The sequence below is a fragment of the Penicillium brevicompactum genome (genome assembly GCF_028827555.1).
Source record: "Penicillium brevicompactum strain IBT 35665 chromosome Unknown utg000006l_segment0_segment0, whole genome shotgun sequence".
NCBI classification, from domain to species: Eukaryota; Fungi; Ascomycota; class Eurotiomycetes; order Eurotiales; family Aspergillaceae; genus Penicillium; species Penicillium brevicompactum.
Window position 1 is genome coordinate 6,527,822 of NW_026623209.1, and position 14,656 is coordinate 6,542,477.

Sequence of the window (14,656 nt, forward strand, 5' to 3'; positions counted from 1 at the left end):
ATTGTCCGACAATGTCGCGCCTGGCCGCCTGTGAAGCCTGCAGAAAGGCCAAACTGGCATGCGATCACAAATTGCCGGTGTGCACCCGATGCAGCACCAACCAGGGGATCTGCATCTACAGAACCACTCCTTTCAAGCGAAAGCGAGAGAAGCAGAGGTCAGTCCAATACTCACTCACCTGGGCTATATCCTCTTGACTCACATACATGATTTAGTTTGGGCTCCCCGGATGAATCTTCGTCATTCAATCCCAGGCGCAACCCGTACCCCAATCCGGGGTACCTGGGATCGTCGAGCCATGCTGCTATATTCAAGCATATCACTCCGGATGGAGACCAAGGGGGTCACCAAGCCATCCCAGAAGCTCTGCACTCAGATTTGTTTGGTGATAACCACCTCGTTCTTCAAGGGGCCGATATCCTGAAACATCTCTTGACAAAATATGAACTTTCCGCCATGAAAGACTTGGTCACCTTCTGGTTGGCAAAGGGTGCGAATCTCGCGCTGGCTGAGCCCTTTGTGAATCAATGCACCCGAAGTGTCAGTCAACTGTTTACTTATCATGACGAGAACTGGCATTTGGTCTATGCAAGACGTCTCTTGCATAACTCAGCCCAGCCATTGCATTTTAATGATTCTTCCGATCTGGGCGGATTCTCGGCTCAGTTCTTAGACCACAACTCCCGATGGGAGACCTTGGGAATCTTCTTCGCTGCGGTCACTCGTGCGACGATTGATATTTCATTCTTTCCCGCTCTATACACTACTGAACAACAGCAGTACACACTCCGAAGACTGTGTACAAAACTATGTGACTTCGCCCTCGAGATCTCCCTCTCTTTAGATTGTCTCAATGACCTCCAACTAATAATGCAATATGAGAATTTTATCGTCCACTCCTATGTCGACGGCGACCAGAGCTACCACTCTTGGCGCAAGCTAGGAGATGCAATATCCTCCACTTTCGCCCTGGGGTATCATGAAAACATCGAAACGAAACTCGGAATACCAACTTTCCTCAAGGAACTTCGGAAAACGGCTTTCGCACGCATCTATTCTGCAGACAAGAACATAGCGATATTCCTCGGGCGGCCGCCGCGAATGAATAAACGCTTCTGCCATTTCCAGATTCCCGCCTGTCGCGACGCCCAGGGTTCCGAGTGGACCCCAGACGCAGAAGCGGGATACAGAGCTGACACACGCTGGTCTGCGCTATGCGCTTCCCTGAAGGAGGAAATCTGGGAGCTTCTTCAGGATAAACATGACCCGTCTTGTGCTCAGCGAGCAAGGTAATGCCCGAAAGGCGTTCTGACCACTCACTCACAACCTGCTGACAACATGACAGTGTGATTCAAAGTCAAGCAGAGGCGCAATGGCAGGCTCTGCCATCTCATTTTAGACTCGAAAGCAGTCTCAAGCAATGCGTTCAAGGTCCCTTCGAGCGGGACTTTGTAGCCGGCGTCCGGCTGCACCATCTCCACGTCCTCTTCCTGCTTCGTCTTTTGCTCCTCAGATCTCCAACCGAGCCCGATCTTCCCATCATTGAAACAGCGGGCCAGATGCTCACGCTTGTGGTGGAGATTATCCTGCTGCGTGATCAACTGACTAATTCCGGCACTGGTCTTATCTGGAAGGTAAGTCGCAAGCGTTGCAGTCTTCCAGTATCTGCTAACCAGACAGGTCGCATACTACGGTCTTCCCGCCGCGGGGATGATGCTTCTCGCGATGCTCAAACATCATATGCCCCGAGCCCACCGGACACGCTCATTGCAGGATCTTAGCGTTTTTGTCGCAGAGGTTCAGATTGGGACCATTGTTCGGGCTGGAGATCCGAACTATGCCTTGCTTTCCAAGGCAACGAGGACCATCCAGCGATTCCTCGATACTACACGCTCGGATGCGCCGGTCGAACCGCTTGGGCAGGAGGATGAGTGGGCTGCGCTTTTGAGCCAGGATTTGTGGGATTTTGAGGCTGGCTTCTGGCAGAGTCTGGCCGATCACCCTTCTCTATTGGCTATCGAGCCTTCTTTACCTCCAGTTTGAGTTCTAGATTATTACTACAGCGCTCGCTTAGTTTGGGGGTGTATGAGGGTGTAAAGAATTGAGCAAACCGCATTCGGTAGCTCGGGCTTCTTGAAGACTAAATACGACATGTGATATCTCCATAAACGCCGGATGCTGGGGACGATGCAATGAATAAATACACTCAAAAGCGGCACCATCCTTTCTGATGGAGTTCAAATCCACCAGGCCCCGTGAGCCCCAGACATGCGGAGTTGGTATATAATGGGCAGTCCCCAGAATGCGAAAAATTCCCGATGCAAAAGGGATCGGGTTGTATGTACAGTGCTCGTGCAGAACGTGACAAAGAAATCCAGGCAGAAAGGCCATGGCTGAGACGACAAGAAGGAAAATCGCTGGAGGCTAGAATACATTAGTGAAGAAGTTTATCGCTGGCATGTCGGATGATTTCGGCGACCCGGTCGATCCAGTGCTGGGCCAGCTTCCAATCTCCTGTGTCGATGCTATCTCGGATAGCAGGGAAGAGCGCGGCATCGTAGCCGGACCACAACTCTGGACCAAATATGACGTGTCGGAATTGTGTGCGGTTGGGAATCTAGCGAAGAAAATGTCAGCTGAAGTTGATGGTTGATCGGGGCACTTGAACTTACACCTCCGCCTTCTGCCAAGTCTAGTAGGTTGGTGTCAAATGCGGCCATTCGAGCATTGTGATTGACTCGTTGAACGGCCATGACATTGCTCTCATAACCTCCCATTCCCCACACAGTGTCATGCCAGATATTGTTCCATGACTGGAATTGAACGGTGTTGGCCTTCAGTTCCGCCGAGGCATTAAACATGGGCTGCAAGTCCACCTTGGCATTCTTGGACTTGACATACGTATCCAAGTCTTTGACCCATCCGTCAACAGAGCTACCGTAAGCTTCCATATCAAACGGTAGCATGAGATTTTCCGAGAGATCAAGCAGAAGAAGCCCCCAGAATTGAGCCAGAATCTTGTGGTACTGGAAGTCAGGGTCGACATTCTTGACCATCCAGTCATAAGACTCGTAGCAGCTGTGGTATGGGTAAGGCTCGCCCTCGAATCCAAAATCAATGCTCGAGGTGCCGGCGATATCCTGAAATGCGACATAGTCGCTTCCAGCGCCAAGAGGAGTGATCTTTGAGCCCTTTTTCTCCCAAAGATCCTTCAAGGTGGCATTCGAATAGGGGTCTGAGAGACGGCCCAGGATCTGCATCACAGTGCGCTCAAAGACAGGCGACGCCGATACTCGGAAGTCAGGCCCGGCCACGCCTACATCAACGTTGAGATAGGCGTATGCATTCGCTCGGAGGTCTTCAATCTCCTTCTCGACATGCTCTGTTGAGCCAATCAGGTTGTACTCTTCGGCGTCCCAGCTAACAAACTCGATGGTGCGGATCGGCCGCCAACCATAAGTGAGCAACTCGCCAAAGGCACGTACTACCTCCAGGAACGTAGCGGTGCCACTCCCAGGGTCAACGCTGCCCATGCACCATGAGTCGCGATGGTTGCCGACAATGATTTTCTTGTCGCGCTCATCCATTCCAATGATTTTAGCATGTATATTGTAGATTGGCTGCCGTTCTACTTCATCCTGCAGGTTCATCAGGTGAACGACTGGGGAATTTTGGTCACCAGTCCACCAATCCACTTTGGGCACACCACCCACCCACTCCTTGGGTACCTTGGAGCCATGGTCTTTTAGACTCTGCAAAAGTGGTTGGGCGTCACGCCAAGCGATGGGAAGACTGGGGATCTTAGGCAAGCCGAGACTGTCCGGCGGAGATAAGCGGTGCTTTTCTCCGGGCGTAGATGCCCATCCGGGGGAGAGAACATCTCCTACCACCTGCGACATCATGCTGACCCCGCCTCTTTGCACGCCATCACTTGGCATGTACCGGCCTTCGGGATAGGCTGGACCCTTGACGAATCCATCTTCGGCAGGGTCGGAGTAGATGATGCAGCCGGCAGCACCAGCCAATTCGGCGGCCTTGATCTTCAAGGCGCGATCGGACTCAGTCCCGTAGTAGCGAACTAAAGCGATCGCGCCTTGGAGTGATATGCCCTTGTCTGCGAGCAACTTGAAGTCTTCGCGAGAGCCGTAGTTGGCGTAAACCAAATGTCCGGTAACGTTGCCGGATTTCGAATGTCCGTGGAAGACGAGGTCTTTGGCGTTGTCCTCTTCAAGCTTCGCCTCCCAGGCCAGATTGGGTGGGTCGATAATAGCCACTCGTCTGCCGTCCTGGCGTGGATAGTTGAGGTAGACCTGGAACTCCTCCCGTGAGACTTCGTCTAAGCCAGCCTTGTGGAACTCTTGCTCGATTAGTTGGGATAGCGCAAAGCTGCCCTCGGTTCCGGCAACGTGGGTATAGTTGGTCACTCTGCGCAGGTTCTCGGCGATATTGGTTTCGTTGATATGGCCCTGTATGAAGTTCTCGACAGACGCAGCACTATATTGTTGTCCCATGGCCATACGACTGTTGAGATTGAAGATATCGGCGATAAAGAACACATAGACCAGGGAGACCACCAGCAAGAGAGCGAACAGCCGTAAAAGCATGATACAACCCTGATCCTTCAACCGGGCTCTCGTCTCCTCCAAGTTGACTGTGAAACGGAAACGGGGCATGTATCGTTGGAAGGGACGTTGTATGGTGGACAGCGCACGACTGAGACTGGATAGTTGTTTGGAGAATCGATGTCGTAAAGGGGGGGCGTCTGGCTGACGAGGTGCCTGAATCGTCCACATCCATCTGGTCAAGCTCTCTCCGTAGCTCTTCGGTCGAACCCCGATCCGAGTGGGAGGCGGCAGATTCGAGGTCATCGAGACTGGTGCGCGCGGATTCCACGGTGGGAGGTTGATAGCCACGGGGGGGCATCGCGACGGTTCTCGCGACCGAGGAGACCCTCCCGTTCCAGGTCGGTTCCATCACCGAGATCTGATCGAGAGGAGGAGGGTTGACCGGTGGCTTCTGCGTAAGAGGGGATGGGGACGGCTTGATAATCAAACTTCTCGTCGCCCATGGTGGATAGTCGGCTCCGGGGAGCTGTAGCAGGGATATGATGGGGTCGGGTAGATCATGATCTAATGGAGTGACAAATGAGCGTCCGACACCCCATCGATAGTGCCCAGGTAAGTCGATGGTGTTCAGGGGAGGGAGGTTGAGAGAAGAGTAGGCAGACACGCCCCCCCGGACGACCCACGTCTCGGCAACTTCATTACGCAGCATTGGCATTGGCATTGGCATTGGCATTCTCATTGAACGACACTTGGAGAATATTGCTTCCAGGATGAACCAGGATGGATATATCTAGGATATATCTAGGATATTCTTCAAGTTCATTGCACTTTAGGAACTACTTAGACATCTCAGGAATAATGGGTCGTCCAATAAGACCGGGGCCGCTGCTTCATTATGTCGTAGGTCCGGACCCTCAGAGATACACGGTATGTGATCTACTCCGTACAGGGCTTCGAAGGGGAGAAAAGCAAATAAAATGAAAACAGATGATAACCTTGGAACACAACATATATCATATGTGAGTACGGAGTACGGAGTAAGTAATGCACAATCTATTGGTATACTTGCAGTTTGTATACTCTGATGTTCACGGGTATAGTTGATACTCCGAACCCGTGAACCCGGTCCGGGGTGATGCCACGCCTCGTCATAATTGTACAAGTACAGTGCAAGTATAACTAATTAGTGCAGAGAAGAGAATTATACGTGACAGAATAGTGGAAACAGGGCTTACAGTGAAACAACGAAAGAGCAAATCCCTCGCGGTGGAGTAGATCGATAAGATGGACTCAGTTGTACAGCGTAGACGGAGATGCGCTAATTTCCTTGAAAGGGGGCATCTTATGCCGTCAAGACGGAGTAGATCCCTCATGACAATAAGTAATACTGTACATACAACTAAGAAGCACTGCTCTACGGAGTACATAGTGTAGCCAAGATCCTGTGGGCAGGTAGATCGGTACTTGGTAAACAGTGTAAAACATCACCATCAATCAGGTACCATAAACTTGGAAGCCGTACTCCGTAGTCTGTACCTAAAAAGGCCCAACGCCATGCATTTTAAGAAGGGCACTAGCCTGCAGACTTAAGATCCGATATTCGGCTTAAAGGAAGAAAGAAAAAAAGAACTCCAAAAAAGAAGTGGACCTAAAAAAATATGTAGAGGGTGACAGATCGTACACTGTAGATCCGAGTACACAGACTCCTTTTTCATGGAAGTTCCCAGGTCCCATTGCTATAACTAACCTCATCTCGCCCCCTTCTCTTCATTTGTGCCATTCCCATTTCTCTTGAATCTCTCTTGACTTGTTTCGTGACCTTTTTCTTCGCTTCAGTTCACCCCTCCATACCCCACCATGGCTGCTCGTCCCCAAAACATCGGTATCAAGGCCATTGAGGTCTACTTCCCTACTCAGGTAAGGATAATTCGCCCTCACAAGACCTTTTGTTTCCCGGAAAATACTAACATTCACTTTAGTGCGTCGACCAGACCGAGCTCGAGAAGTACGATGGCGTCAGTGCCGGAAAATACACCATTGGTCTCGGCCAGACCAAGATGAGCTTCTGCGATGACCGCGAGGGTATGGGCACACTCAACACACTGAGCATGGAAACCCGCAGCTAACCAGTTCCTCGACAGACATCTACTCCATGGCCCTGACCACCCTCTCCTCCCTCTTGAACAAGTACGAAATCGACCCCAAGTCCATTGGCCGCCTCGAGGTCGGCACCGAGACCCTCTTGGACAAGTCCAAGTCCGTCAAGTCCGTCCTCATGCAGTTGTTTGCTCCCCACGGCAACACCAACATTGAGGGTGTCGACAACGTCAACGCCTGTTACGGCGGTACCAACGCCGTCTTCAACAGCATCAACTGGCTCGAGTCCTCCGCCTGGGACGGCCGTGATGCCGTCGTTGTCGCCGGTGACATTGCCCTCTACGCTGCCGGTGCTGCCCGCCCCACCGGTGGTGCTGGCTGTGTCGCCATGGTCATCGGTCCCGATGCACCCATTGTCTTCGACGCCGGTCTCCGTGCCTCCTACGTCACCCACGCCTACGACTTCTACAAGCCCGACCTGACCTCCGAGTACCCCGTCGTCGATGGCCACTACTCCCTGAAGTGCTACACCGAGGCCGTCGATGCCTGCTACAAGGCCTTCGGCGCCCGCGAGAACACCCTCAAGGCCCAGACCAACGGCACCAACGGTGCCGTCGACGAGTCTCAGTCTCCCCTTGACCGTTTCGACTACATCCTCTTCCACGCCCCTACCTGCAAGCTCGTCCAGAAGTCTTACGCCCGCATGCTCTACAACGACTACCTGGCCAACCCCTCCCACCCCGCTTTCGCCGAGGTCGCCCCCGAACTCCGCGATCTGGACTACGAGAAGTCTCTGACCGACAAGGTCGTTGAGAAGACCTTCATGGGCCTGACCAAGAAGCGCTTTGCCGAGCGTGTCAACCCCGGTCTCCAGGTCGCTACCCAGTGTGGTAACATGTACACCGCCACCGTCTACGGTGGTATCGCCTCGTTGCTTAGCAACGTCAAGTTTGACCCCAAGGAGCCCAAGCGCATCGGTCTGTTCTCCTACGGCTCCGGTCTTGCCAGCTCCCTGTTCAGCGCCAAGATCGTCGGCGATGTCTCCCACATTGTCGAGAAGCTCGACCTCCACAAGCGTCTGGACGCCCGTACCGTTCTCGAGCCCGCTGCCTACGATGCCATGTGCAAGCTCCGTGAGCACGCCCACTTGAAGAAGGACTTCAAGCCCACTGGCAACGTCGAGACCATCGGCTCTGGTGTGTACTACCTCACCGAGGTGGATGACATGTTCCGCCGCAAGTACGAGATCAAGGCTTAAAAAGAGCTTTGGTTTTTTTGATGTTCTGTGATTGCCTTTACCGTTGGATACCATTTAGACGGTTCAGAGAGATTCCCCGAGCGTTTTTCCATTTTTTTCTCCCCCACACAAAGTTGGTGTATAGACAGCTTTCTTTTTTCTCCATTTGGGCGTTAATTCATTTTTGACCCACTTGGAAAGATGTTACGAAATAATCAAAATGATATTATGACACTCATTCTCGAGAAGTTTAAGTCGGAGTATACATAGACTACGCAGATCAGATAGTTCATCCGTAAATGGCTAGCGCAGGACTAGTCTTGAGCTGAAACACCTCCGCGCTTATGCATCGCGACTCTACTTCCAAGGTTGGATAGTAACTAGTACGGGCTCTACGGAGTATATACCTGACCATTTACCACACCAAGCTACGAAATTCGGACCTAATTTGTACACTGTCGTCTCCCTTGACCTCTAGCGTATCAAATGGCTACTAATATTGGGGCCTTTCTCCCTTAACCTCCTATTTCGACCACCAATCACCATCTATTGCGCCGATCCGGCGCGTACTTGAGACTCATCCCATACCTGTAGCCGCCGAGTTCAATATCACATCTCCTTGGCGCACCGACGGCTATTTCGAAACGGCGCATTCCTGATTAGATCCTGGCTTCACTAGCTCCGCACAGGCTAAATTGTCCTCAATGACTATTTTTATCTCACTCTATACTTGCCATCTTGGTCCTCTAACCGCCCACCCAACAAACTCCCAGGTACGGAGTAACGTCCCCAACATGACCGCTAATTTACCCCGAAGAATGTTAGCTAATTGTTGCCCATTATAGAATGTTGCTTCCATCATGCAGGCCACTAGCCCCTTCTGATATCTGAAGATTGTCTCGCTTTCAGATACCAATATAGCAGCATGTTGACGCGCGACTGTCCGCTGAAACCGCACTATACCGAACTCGACTCCCTCGCTGCAGTGGTTTCAAGTGCTTCTGTCGCGCAACATGGGACCTCACACCCATTTTCGGCAGTTTCGCGTTTCATCGCGTGGCTAACCCTAGAGATCGGAGACCAGGGCCCCAAAAAAAGAATCCCTGGCGTTACGATGGGGCTCTTCTCCATGTTTCATGTCCCCTAGATCCGCGACAGTTCGTCAGTAGATCCATTTTATGTACAAATGGCTTGGCTATTTGGGACATGCCCGATTGTCCATTTAATATCCATATATCCCCTCATGTTTTGATCCTCGTTCTACTTCCTTTTCGTTGATCGAATTTGTTGATTAGACTATCCGACATTCATCATGGCTGTCGAACACGCTCGCTACCGGCCAGCAACCCCACCACGTCTCCCTCTAGAGGAATACCTCAGCTCTGGACGTAGTTGCCATGCCTCTACCTCTTCCGTTTATTCAGGCGAGTCATCGCCCTGGTCGACTGCCACGGGCAACACCAGCCCTATGACTTCGCCCATCAGACATCATCATGGGCCAGCTTTGCTGCCCAAGATCCGCCCTCAAGATGTCGTGGTTGAGCCTGTGTCTGCCGATGAACCTCCGCGTCATCACAGTCGAGTCCTTTCCAACACCCGAAACTCACCAGGCTTCTTGCCTTATTCCACTGCTCGGTCATCTGTAAGCCGCCAAAAGCGCGAGACTCTAGATCGCCTCACATTGGCAACTCCAGTCTCACCGGCACCAATCGCCGTTCAGGGCAGCTGCTCAGGCTTGTCATCGCCTGTTACGCTCAACCCGTCATATAAGCGTAAAGCAGGCGGTCATTCACGCTCAGTCTCGGCATCTGTTGTCGATGCCGAGACTTTGAACCGATTTGGATATCCCACCTATCGTGACCTCCCCAAATACATGCCTCAGATGCAGGCTCAGACTACACCCACAACACCCGTCACTCCCATCACCCCACACATGTTTGTCTACGCATCATACTCGCAACGACTGGACGGCCCTGCTCCTGAACGCACGAAGCCATTGACCGTTCCCACTCCTCAATACTACCAGACATCAGCCCACCCCTCACCAGCCTTGCTCAGTCCCCAAGAAGACTCACCACGCTCCACAACCTTGTTGTCCTACCTGACCCGTCCAATCCAGCCAATCAATTTAGTTCGCAATGTGAGCGTAGTCCCAACTCGCGGCATGCACGACTACTTCTGGTGGGATATCCGCAGTCTCCGCAGCTGGACTTCCTTCTCCCTCGCAACCTTCGCCTCTGTGGACAGTCGTCTCATCCAACTCCTCAGAACGGACATTCCAGGCCACCGCACACCCGCCGTGGCAGTATCACCCGCTTTGCTTGCCCCGGAATCAGAGCTGTCCCTTGTCTCTCTGATCCGAGATCTCTATGCACCAAGAGTCAATGCTGCTCTGGCTGTTTCCCAAGGCGACGATCACCTCCAACTCTACGCTTCCCCAGAAGTCCGAAACACCGGGCTCAAAAACTATGGCCACCCACATTTCCTTGCTAATTATGCCTCCGACACGGAGCGCACAAGCTCTGGTCTTCCCCGCGGCCGGTTAGTGGGGATTGTCAAATCGTTTGACCGGTGGAATACCGGTATGCGCAACGAGGCACCACATCGCCGTGTCGAATATCTTAATGGCCTCGCGCACCTTCAGCGCTGTATGCGCGAACATTCTTGTCGATACGGATTCATCATCACGGAAATCGAACTTGTCTGCGTGCGGGCGGGTTGTGATGCAGGTGATGATGTCCCGTACTTTGGATACCTAGAGATCGCCGCCTCGATCCCTCTCAAAACCGCTTCGACTCCCTCGCACCGCGATTGCCCCCCCCGCAACACCCATCAGCACTCGCTCATTCTCATCCTCTTCCACCTCCTCTACTTCCCTCCCCCCCGACTCTCCTGTCGCGGATGACGGAGAAGATGTCCCAATGACAGCTAGCCTGGCATTGTACTTCTTATTGATGCTGTCCAAAGCCATGCCGCTTCCCCACCAACCTTCAGCTCACTTGAACGTTGGCGGACCTGGTGCGTTCACTCGCCAGCGGATCCTGCCAGAGCCCAAGGATAAATGGATCCCCGAGCCGCAGATTGGGGAGCGCAGGGATGCGAAGAGAGTTCGCGGATGGGTTTGGCCGATGGATCCCTGGCATCGAAGGGAAGGAGGCGGTGCGCCTAGGCAAAAGGACAAAAAGAAATAAAACAACTATATAGTATCCTCCTCTGGCGGCGCCACGAGAAGTTGATTCAGTTCCAAGGCTGGACCTTTGTATATTTCCTTTTTTTTCTCCTCCATTTTCTGTTTCGGTGTTGGTGGCGGGGTGTCTGTCTATTCCCCATGTTTCTGATAGTAATTTAATTTCTTTGCAGCTGATTTCATTCTTCGCCATTTTTTAGATAGAAAAGAGGTTCCGCGGCACTCCATGGTATTTCCACGGTTTGGGCCTGAAGAACCTTGGCACGATGGCCGCTCCTCAATAATCTCTACATCAGACTGATATTTGTCTTCATCAATCTCCACGCAGTATCGTGATGAAATGGCCACCAAAAAACAAAAACAAAAAGGTCTTACCCGGACTCGAACCGGGGCCGACGGTAAGATCAATTGGAAAACGTCCTCAAAAACCGTAGTCCTAACCAACTAGACTATAAGACCAATGACGAGCTCGGCCAAAGATGAGGAATTATAGCCTTGCTCCGACATACGTCAGATTCCAGAATGCTCAGGGCGAAAAAGAACGGCTAGAGAATTTCTTGAACAATGATCTGATATGGTGAAGTTGAATTTCAAGGTTTTACTAGTTACACGGCCGTATAGCTGATGACTTGAAAGGCCGATTTCGGTCGTAATTGGTCGGCTTTATGGTATTTAGATCCATGGATGAATAATGTACTAGGCTATAAGAGTTAATACGACGCACTTGCCTTTGATGTTGGGGAGCTGTCAAGGTTCAAGGGTCTCCATGATCTCCATCGCCTCCCATGCCTGATTGCCACCCCAATTTGCCAGATAGCATTCTTGGAAGATCCACTAGTCTTCCAATGTTGGAGTACTCCGTACATCCAGGCCGATGACACTCCAGGTCAGAAAGACCTTATCTGGAGTACAGTCGTAGGCCTATTGAGCGTTGTCTTATCTGTAATGGTGCTCAAGCTGACACGACCCGATGTTGTTGTTATTTTTCCGAGTAGGCAAGATATGCTCTTTGACCGTTCGTACTTCTTCCAGAGGCTGTAATGCCTACCAAATAATGTTTTATTGTCATGGGACAACACATAGAGTGGTGGAGGGTCTCATTGGAGCTGGCAGTTGTAAAGAGTATGAACTACTGGTTCCTTGGACTGTCAAAACTGGGCTACCGCGAGGTGTAACAGGAGAAACCACGATAATAGAAATCTGATTGATCAATGACTCTTCCATTCAGATTACCATTCATAATTAGTTTCAGGAAATCCCTATCAAGAAATTTTGTTATCAATAATGAACGAGATAACGCACGGATGGGGTGTTCTATCTCACGAAGCATCCCCAATGTTGGTAGCTGCGCCGGGGAGGGGTTACCCCAATTTCCTACTCCAGAGAATATAGTAGCAGCAGAGTTAAATTCTATATCTATCAAAGAGTCGCTGCACCAACCTACACAAGTTCCAAGGTTTTGTCAAGCATTTCATACACAGAGAAACCTGCCAGCCTCTCAAGCATGCCTCCCAAGCGAGTACTCGTCAGCTACGGTGTGGATGTCGATGCAGTTGCCGGTTGGATCGGATCATACGGAGGCGAAGATTCCCCCAATGATATCAGTCGTGGTTGGTTCTGGATACACTACGCACGGGGCATGTTGAGAGCTTTGATCTGACTTTTTGGTAGGCATCTGGGCTGGTACCATCGGTACCCAGCGTCTTCTGAAGATGTTCGCCAAGTACGACATCAAGTGCACGTGGTTCATTCCCGGCCATTCACTTGACACATTTCCAGAAGACATGGCAGCTGTCAGAGATGCCGGTCATGAAATTGGCTTACATGGATATCTCCATGAAAATCCAGTTGATATGTCACTTGAACAACAAGAGGCAGTATTGGACAAAACATATCGACAGTTGACGGAGTTTGCTGGGAAGCCCCCGCGTGGAAGTGTTGCCCCCTGGTGAGGGAATCGGCATCTTTACAGCAAAGAATACTTATTGACTTCACATTGGAATAAACAGGTGGGAAACTAGTGCGGAAGGCACGAAGCTACTCCTGAAATACGGCATTGAATACGATCATAGTCTTCAGCATCATGACTGTCAACCGTACTATCCCCGTATTGGAGACAGTTGGACAAAGATTGACTACTCTAAAAAGGCGGAGGAATGGATGAAGCCATTGGTGAAAGGGGGACCATCCGGACTTGTCGAAATTCCCGGCAATTGGTATATCGACGACCTCCCTCCCATGATGTTCATTAAAAGTGCTCCCAACAGCCATGGTTTTATGAACGCTCGCGATGTGGAGTCTATCTGGAAGGATCACTTCGACTACTTCTATCGGGAGTATGATGAGTTTGTCTTCACTTTCTCAATTCATCCCGATGTGTCCGGGCGTCCGCACGTTCTTTTAATGCACGAGAGGTAAGTTTCGACAGGAATGGTACGGAGATAGATTTCTAATCTTTTCCCAGACTTATTGAATACTTTAAACAGCATGAAGGTGTGGAGTTTGTCACGATGGAGTATATTTGCGATGACTTCAAAAGCAAAAATTCCCCAGAGCCTGGCGCTATCTTGCCGGCTGAGAGTGGTGCTATTTTGCGGTAATAGACATGAAACCCTACTGTGGTGCCCAGTTGAGGCCCTGGAAAAGATACGATGTTACCATGAAATTCAACCTAAATTCTAGAATCGTCTGGGTGATCCATTTCAGGGGGGCTGATGCTGGTACTGGGCGATGTATGAGGGATATGGAACCACTTGCTTTGGTCTATGGTGTCATTTGATTAGCCTTGGAATTAACCAGTATGGCCAAACCAAATCTAGTTCCTTTTTACAAAGAAGGGAACCCCATGCAGATAAGAGTAAATATGTGAAGAGCTTCACCAATGGAGAGAGATTTCGTCAAGAAGCCGACAAAGTCGGAATCGGCTATATGGATGCCCTCAACGAAAATTCGGAGTCATCCATCCACTCTACTCTTTAAATTTGTAATACTGTTCAATTTGGTTATGGGAATGATCTCGTGTATCAAAAGCTTTGACATCTCGAGCATCATGGGTACATCTCGCATGTACCCAAACAACATCACTGAGCAGAGCCCAAAATCTCATGTTGATACCCTTTGAAAATGAATGGGGGACAGAGAGTAGATGACCCATGTAGGTGACAGTATTGGACAAACAGCTCCAACTTGTTGGGGGCTGCAGATGGAGGTGGAGGTGGAGGTGGGGATGGAGGTGAACATACGTGTTTGTCATCTGGGCACCCCCAACACACTGTGGTAATCACATCCTCTCCCCAGGGCTCCGCGGAGCTCTCCAGCGTGATCCAGATCTTCGAATTACAAACACATTCATTCCAACAGTCCATTGTTTGCTCTTCAAACCAGCATGATGGAACGGGGCGACCTCGAACCCTGTCCCTCAACGGAAATCCCGATACAGCCTCAGTCACGCACATATCCAGAGGAATCAGACACATCCCATGATTCCCAAGTCAATAACCATGAAGATTCCCAAGACGCTACCATTCCCTTAGCCATGCAAAGACTGCCGCCTCAGTTTTCTTCACATTT

General features: G+C 50.9%; 5 protein-coding genes across 5 annotated transcripts; 4 read left to right on the forward strand and 1 right to left on the reverse strand.

Moving 5' to 3' along the window:
* Positions 1–11: 11 nt before the first annotated feature.
* N7506_010700 (uncharacterized protein) lies at positions 12–2,043 on the forward strand (the record flags this gene model as incomplete). Its single annotated transcript, XM_056959993.1, has 4 exons — positions 12–157; positions 216–1,289; positions 1,346–1,634; positions 1,681–2,043. The coding sequence occupies 4 exons, from the start codon at positions 12–14 to the stop codon at positions 2,041–2,043; spliced, it is 1,872 nt and encodes a 623-aa protein (XP_056809383.1).
* A 391-nt stretch (positions 2,044–2,434) lies between these two features.
* Positions 2,435–5,274, reverse strand: N7506_010701 (M28 family metallopeptidase; the record flags this gene model as incomplete). Its single annotated transcript, XM_056959994.1, has 3 exons — positions 2,435–2,617; positions 2,673–4,713; positions 4,772–5,274. The coding sequence occupies 3 exons, from the start codon at positions 5,272–5,274 to the stop codon at positions 2,435–2,437; spliced, it is 2,727 nt and encodes a 908-aa protein (XP_056809384.1).
* Positions 5,275–6,422: 1,148 nt separating this feature from the next.
* erg13 (hydroxymethylglutaryl-CoA synthase) lies at positions 6,423–7,920 on the forward strand (the record flags this gene model as incomplete). Its single annotated transcript, XM_056959995.1, has 3 exons — positions 6,423–6,482; positions 6,545–6,647; positions 6,707–7,920. 3 exons carry the CDS (start codon positions 6,423–6,425, stop codon positions 7,918–7,920), a joined length of 1,377 nt encoding a protein of 458 aa, XP_056809385.1.
* A 1,291-nt stretch (positions 7,921–9,211) lies between these two features.
* On the forward strand, positions 9,212–11,090 carry N7506_010703 (uncharacterized protein; the record flags this gene model as incomplete). Its single annotated transcript, XM_056959996.1, has 2 exons — positions 9,212–10,606; positions 10,659–11,090. The coding sequence occupies 2 exons, from the start codon at positions 9,212–9,214 to the stop codon at positions 11,088–11,090; spliced, it is 1,827 nt and encodes a 608-aa protein (XP_056809386.1).
* Positions 11,091–12,590: 1,500 nt separating this feature from the next.
* On the forward strand, positions 12,591–13,686 carry N7506_010704 (polysaccharide deacetylase family protein; the record flags this gene model as incomplete). The annotated part of the gene is made up of 4 exons (XM_056959997.1): positions 12,591–12,696; positions 12,758–13,034; positions 13,096–13,500; positions 13,551–13,686. 4 exons carry the CDS (start codon positions 12,591–12,593, stop codon positions 13,684–13,686), a joined length of 924 nt encoding a protein of 307 aa, XP_056809387.1.
* Between the last annotated feature and the right edge of the window lie 970 nt (positions 13,687–14,656).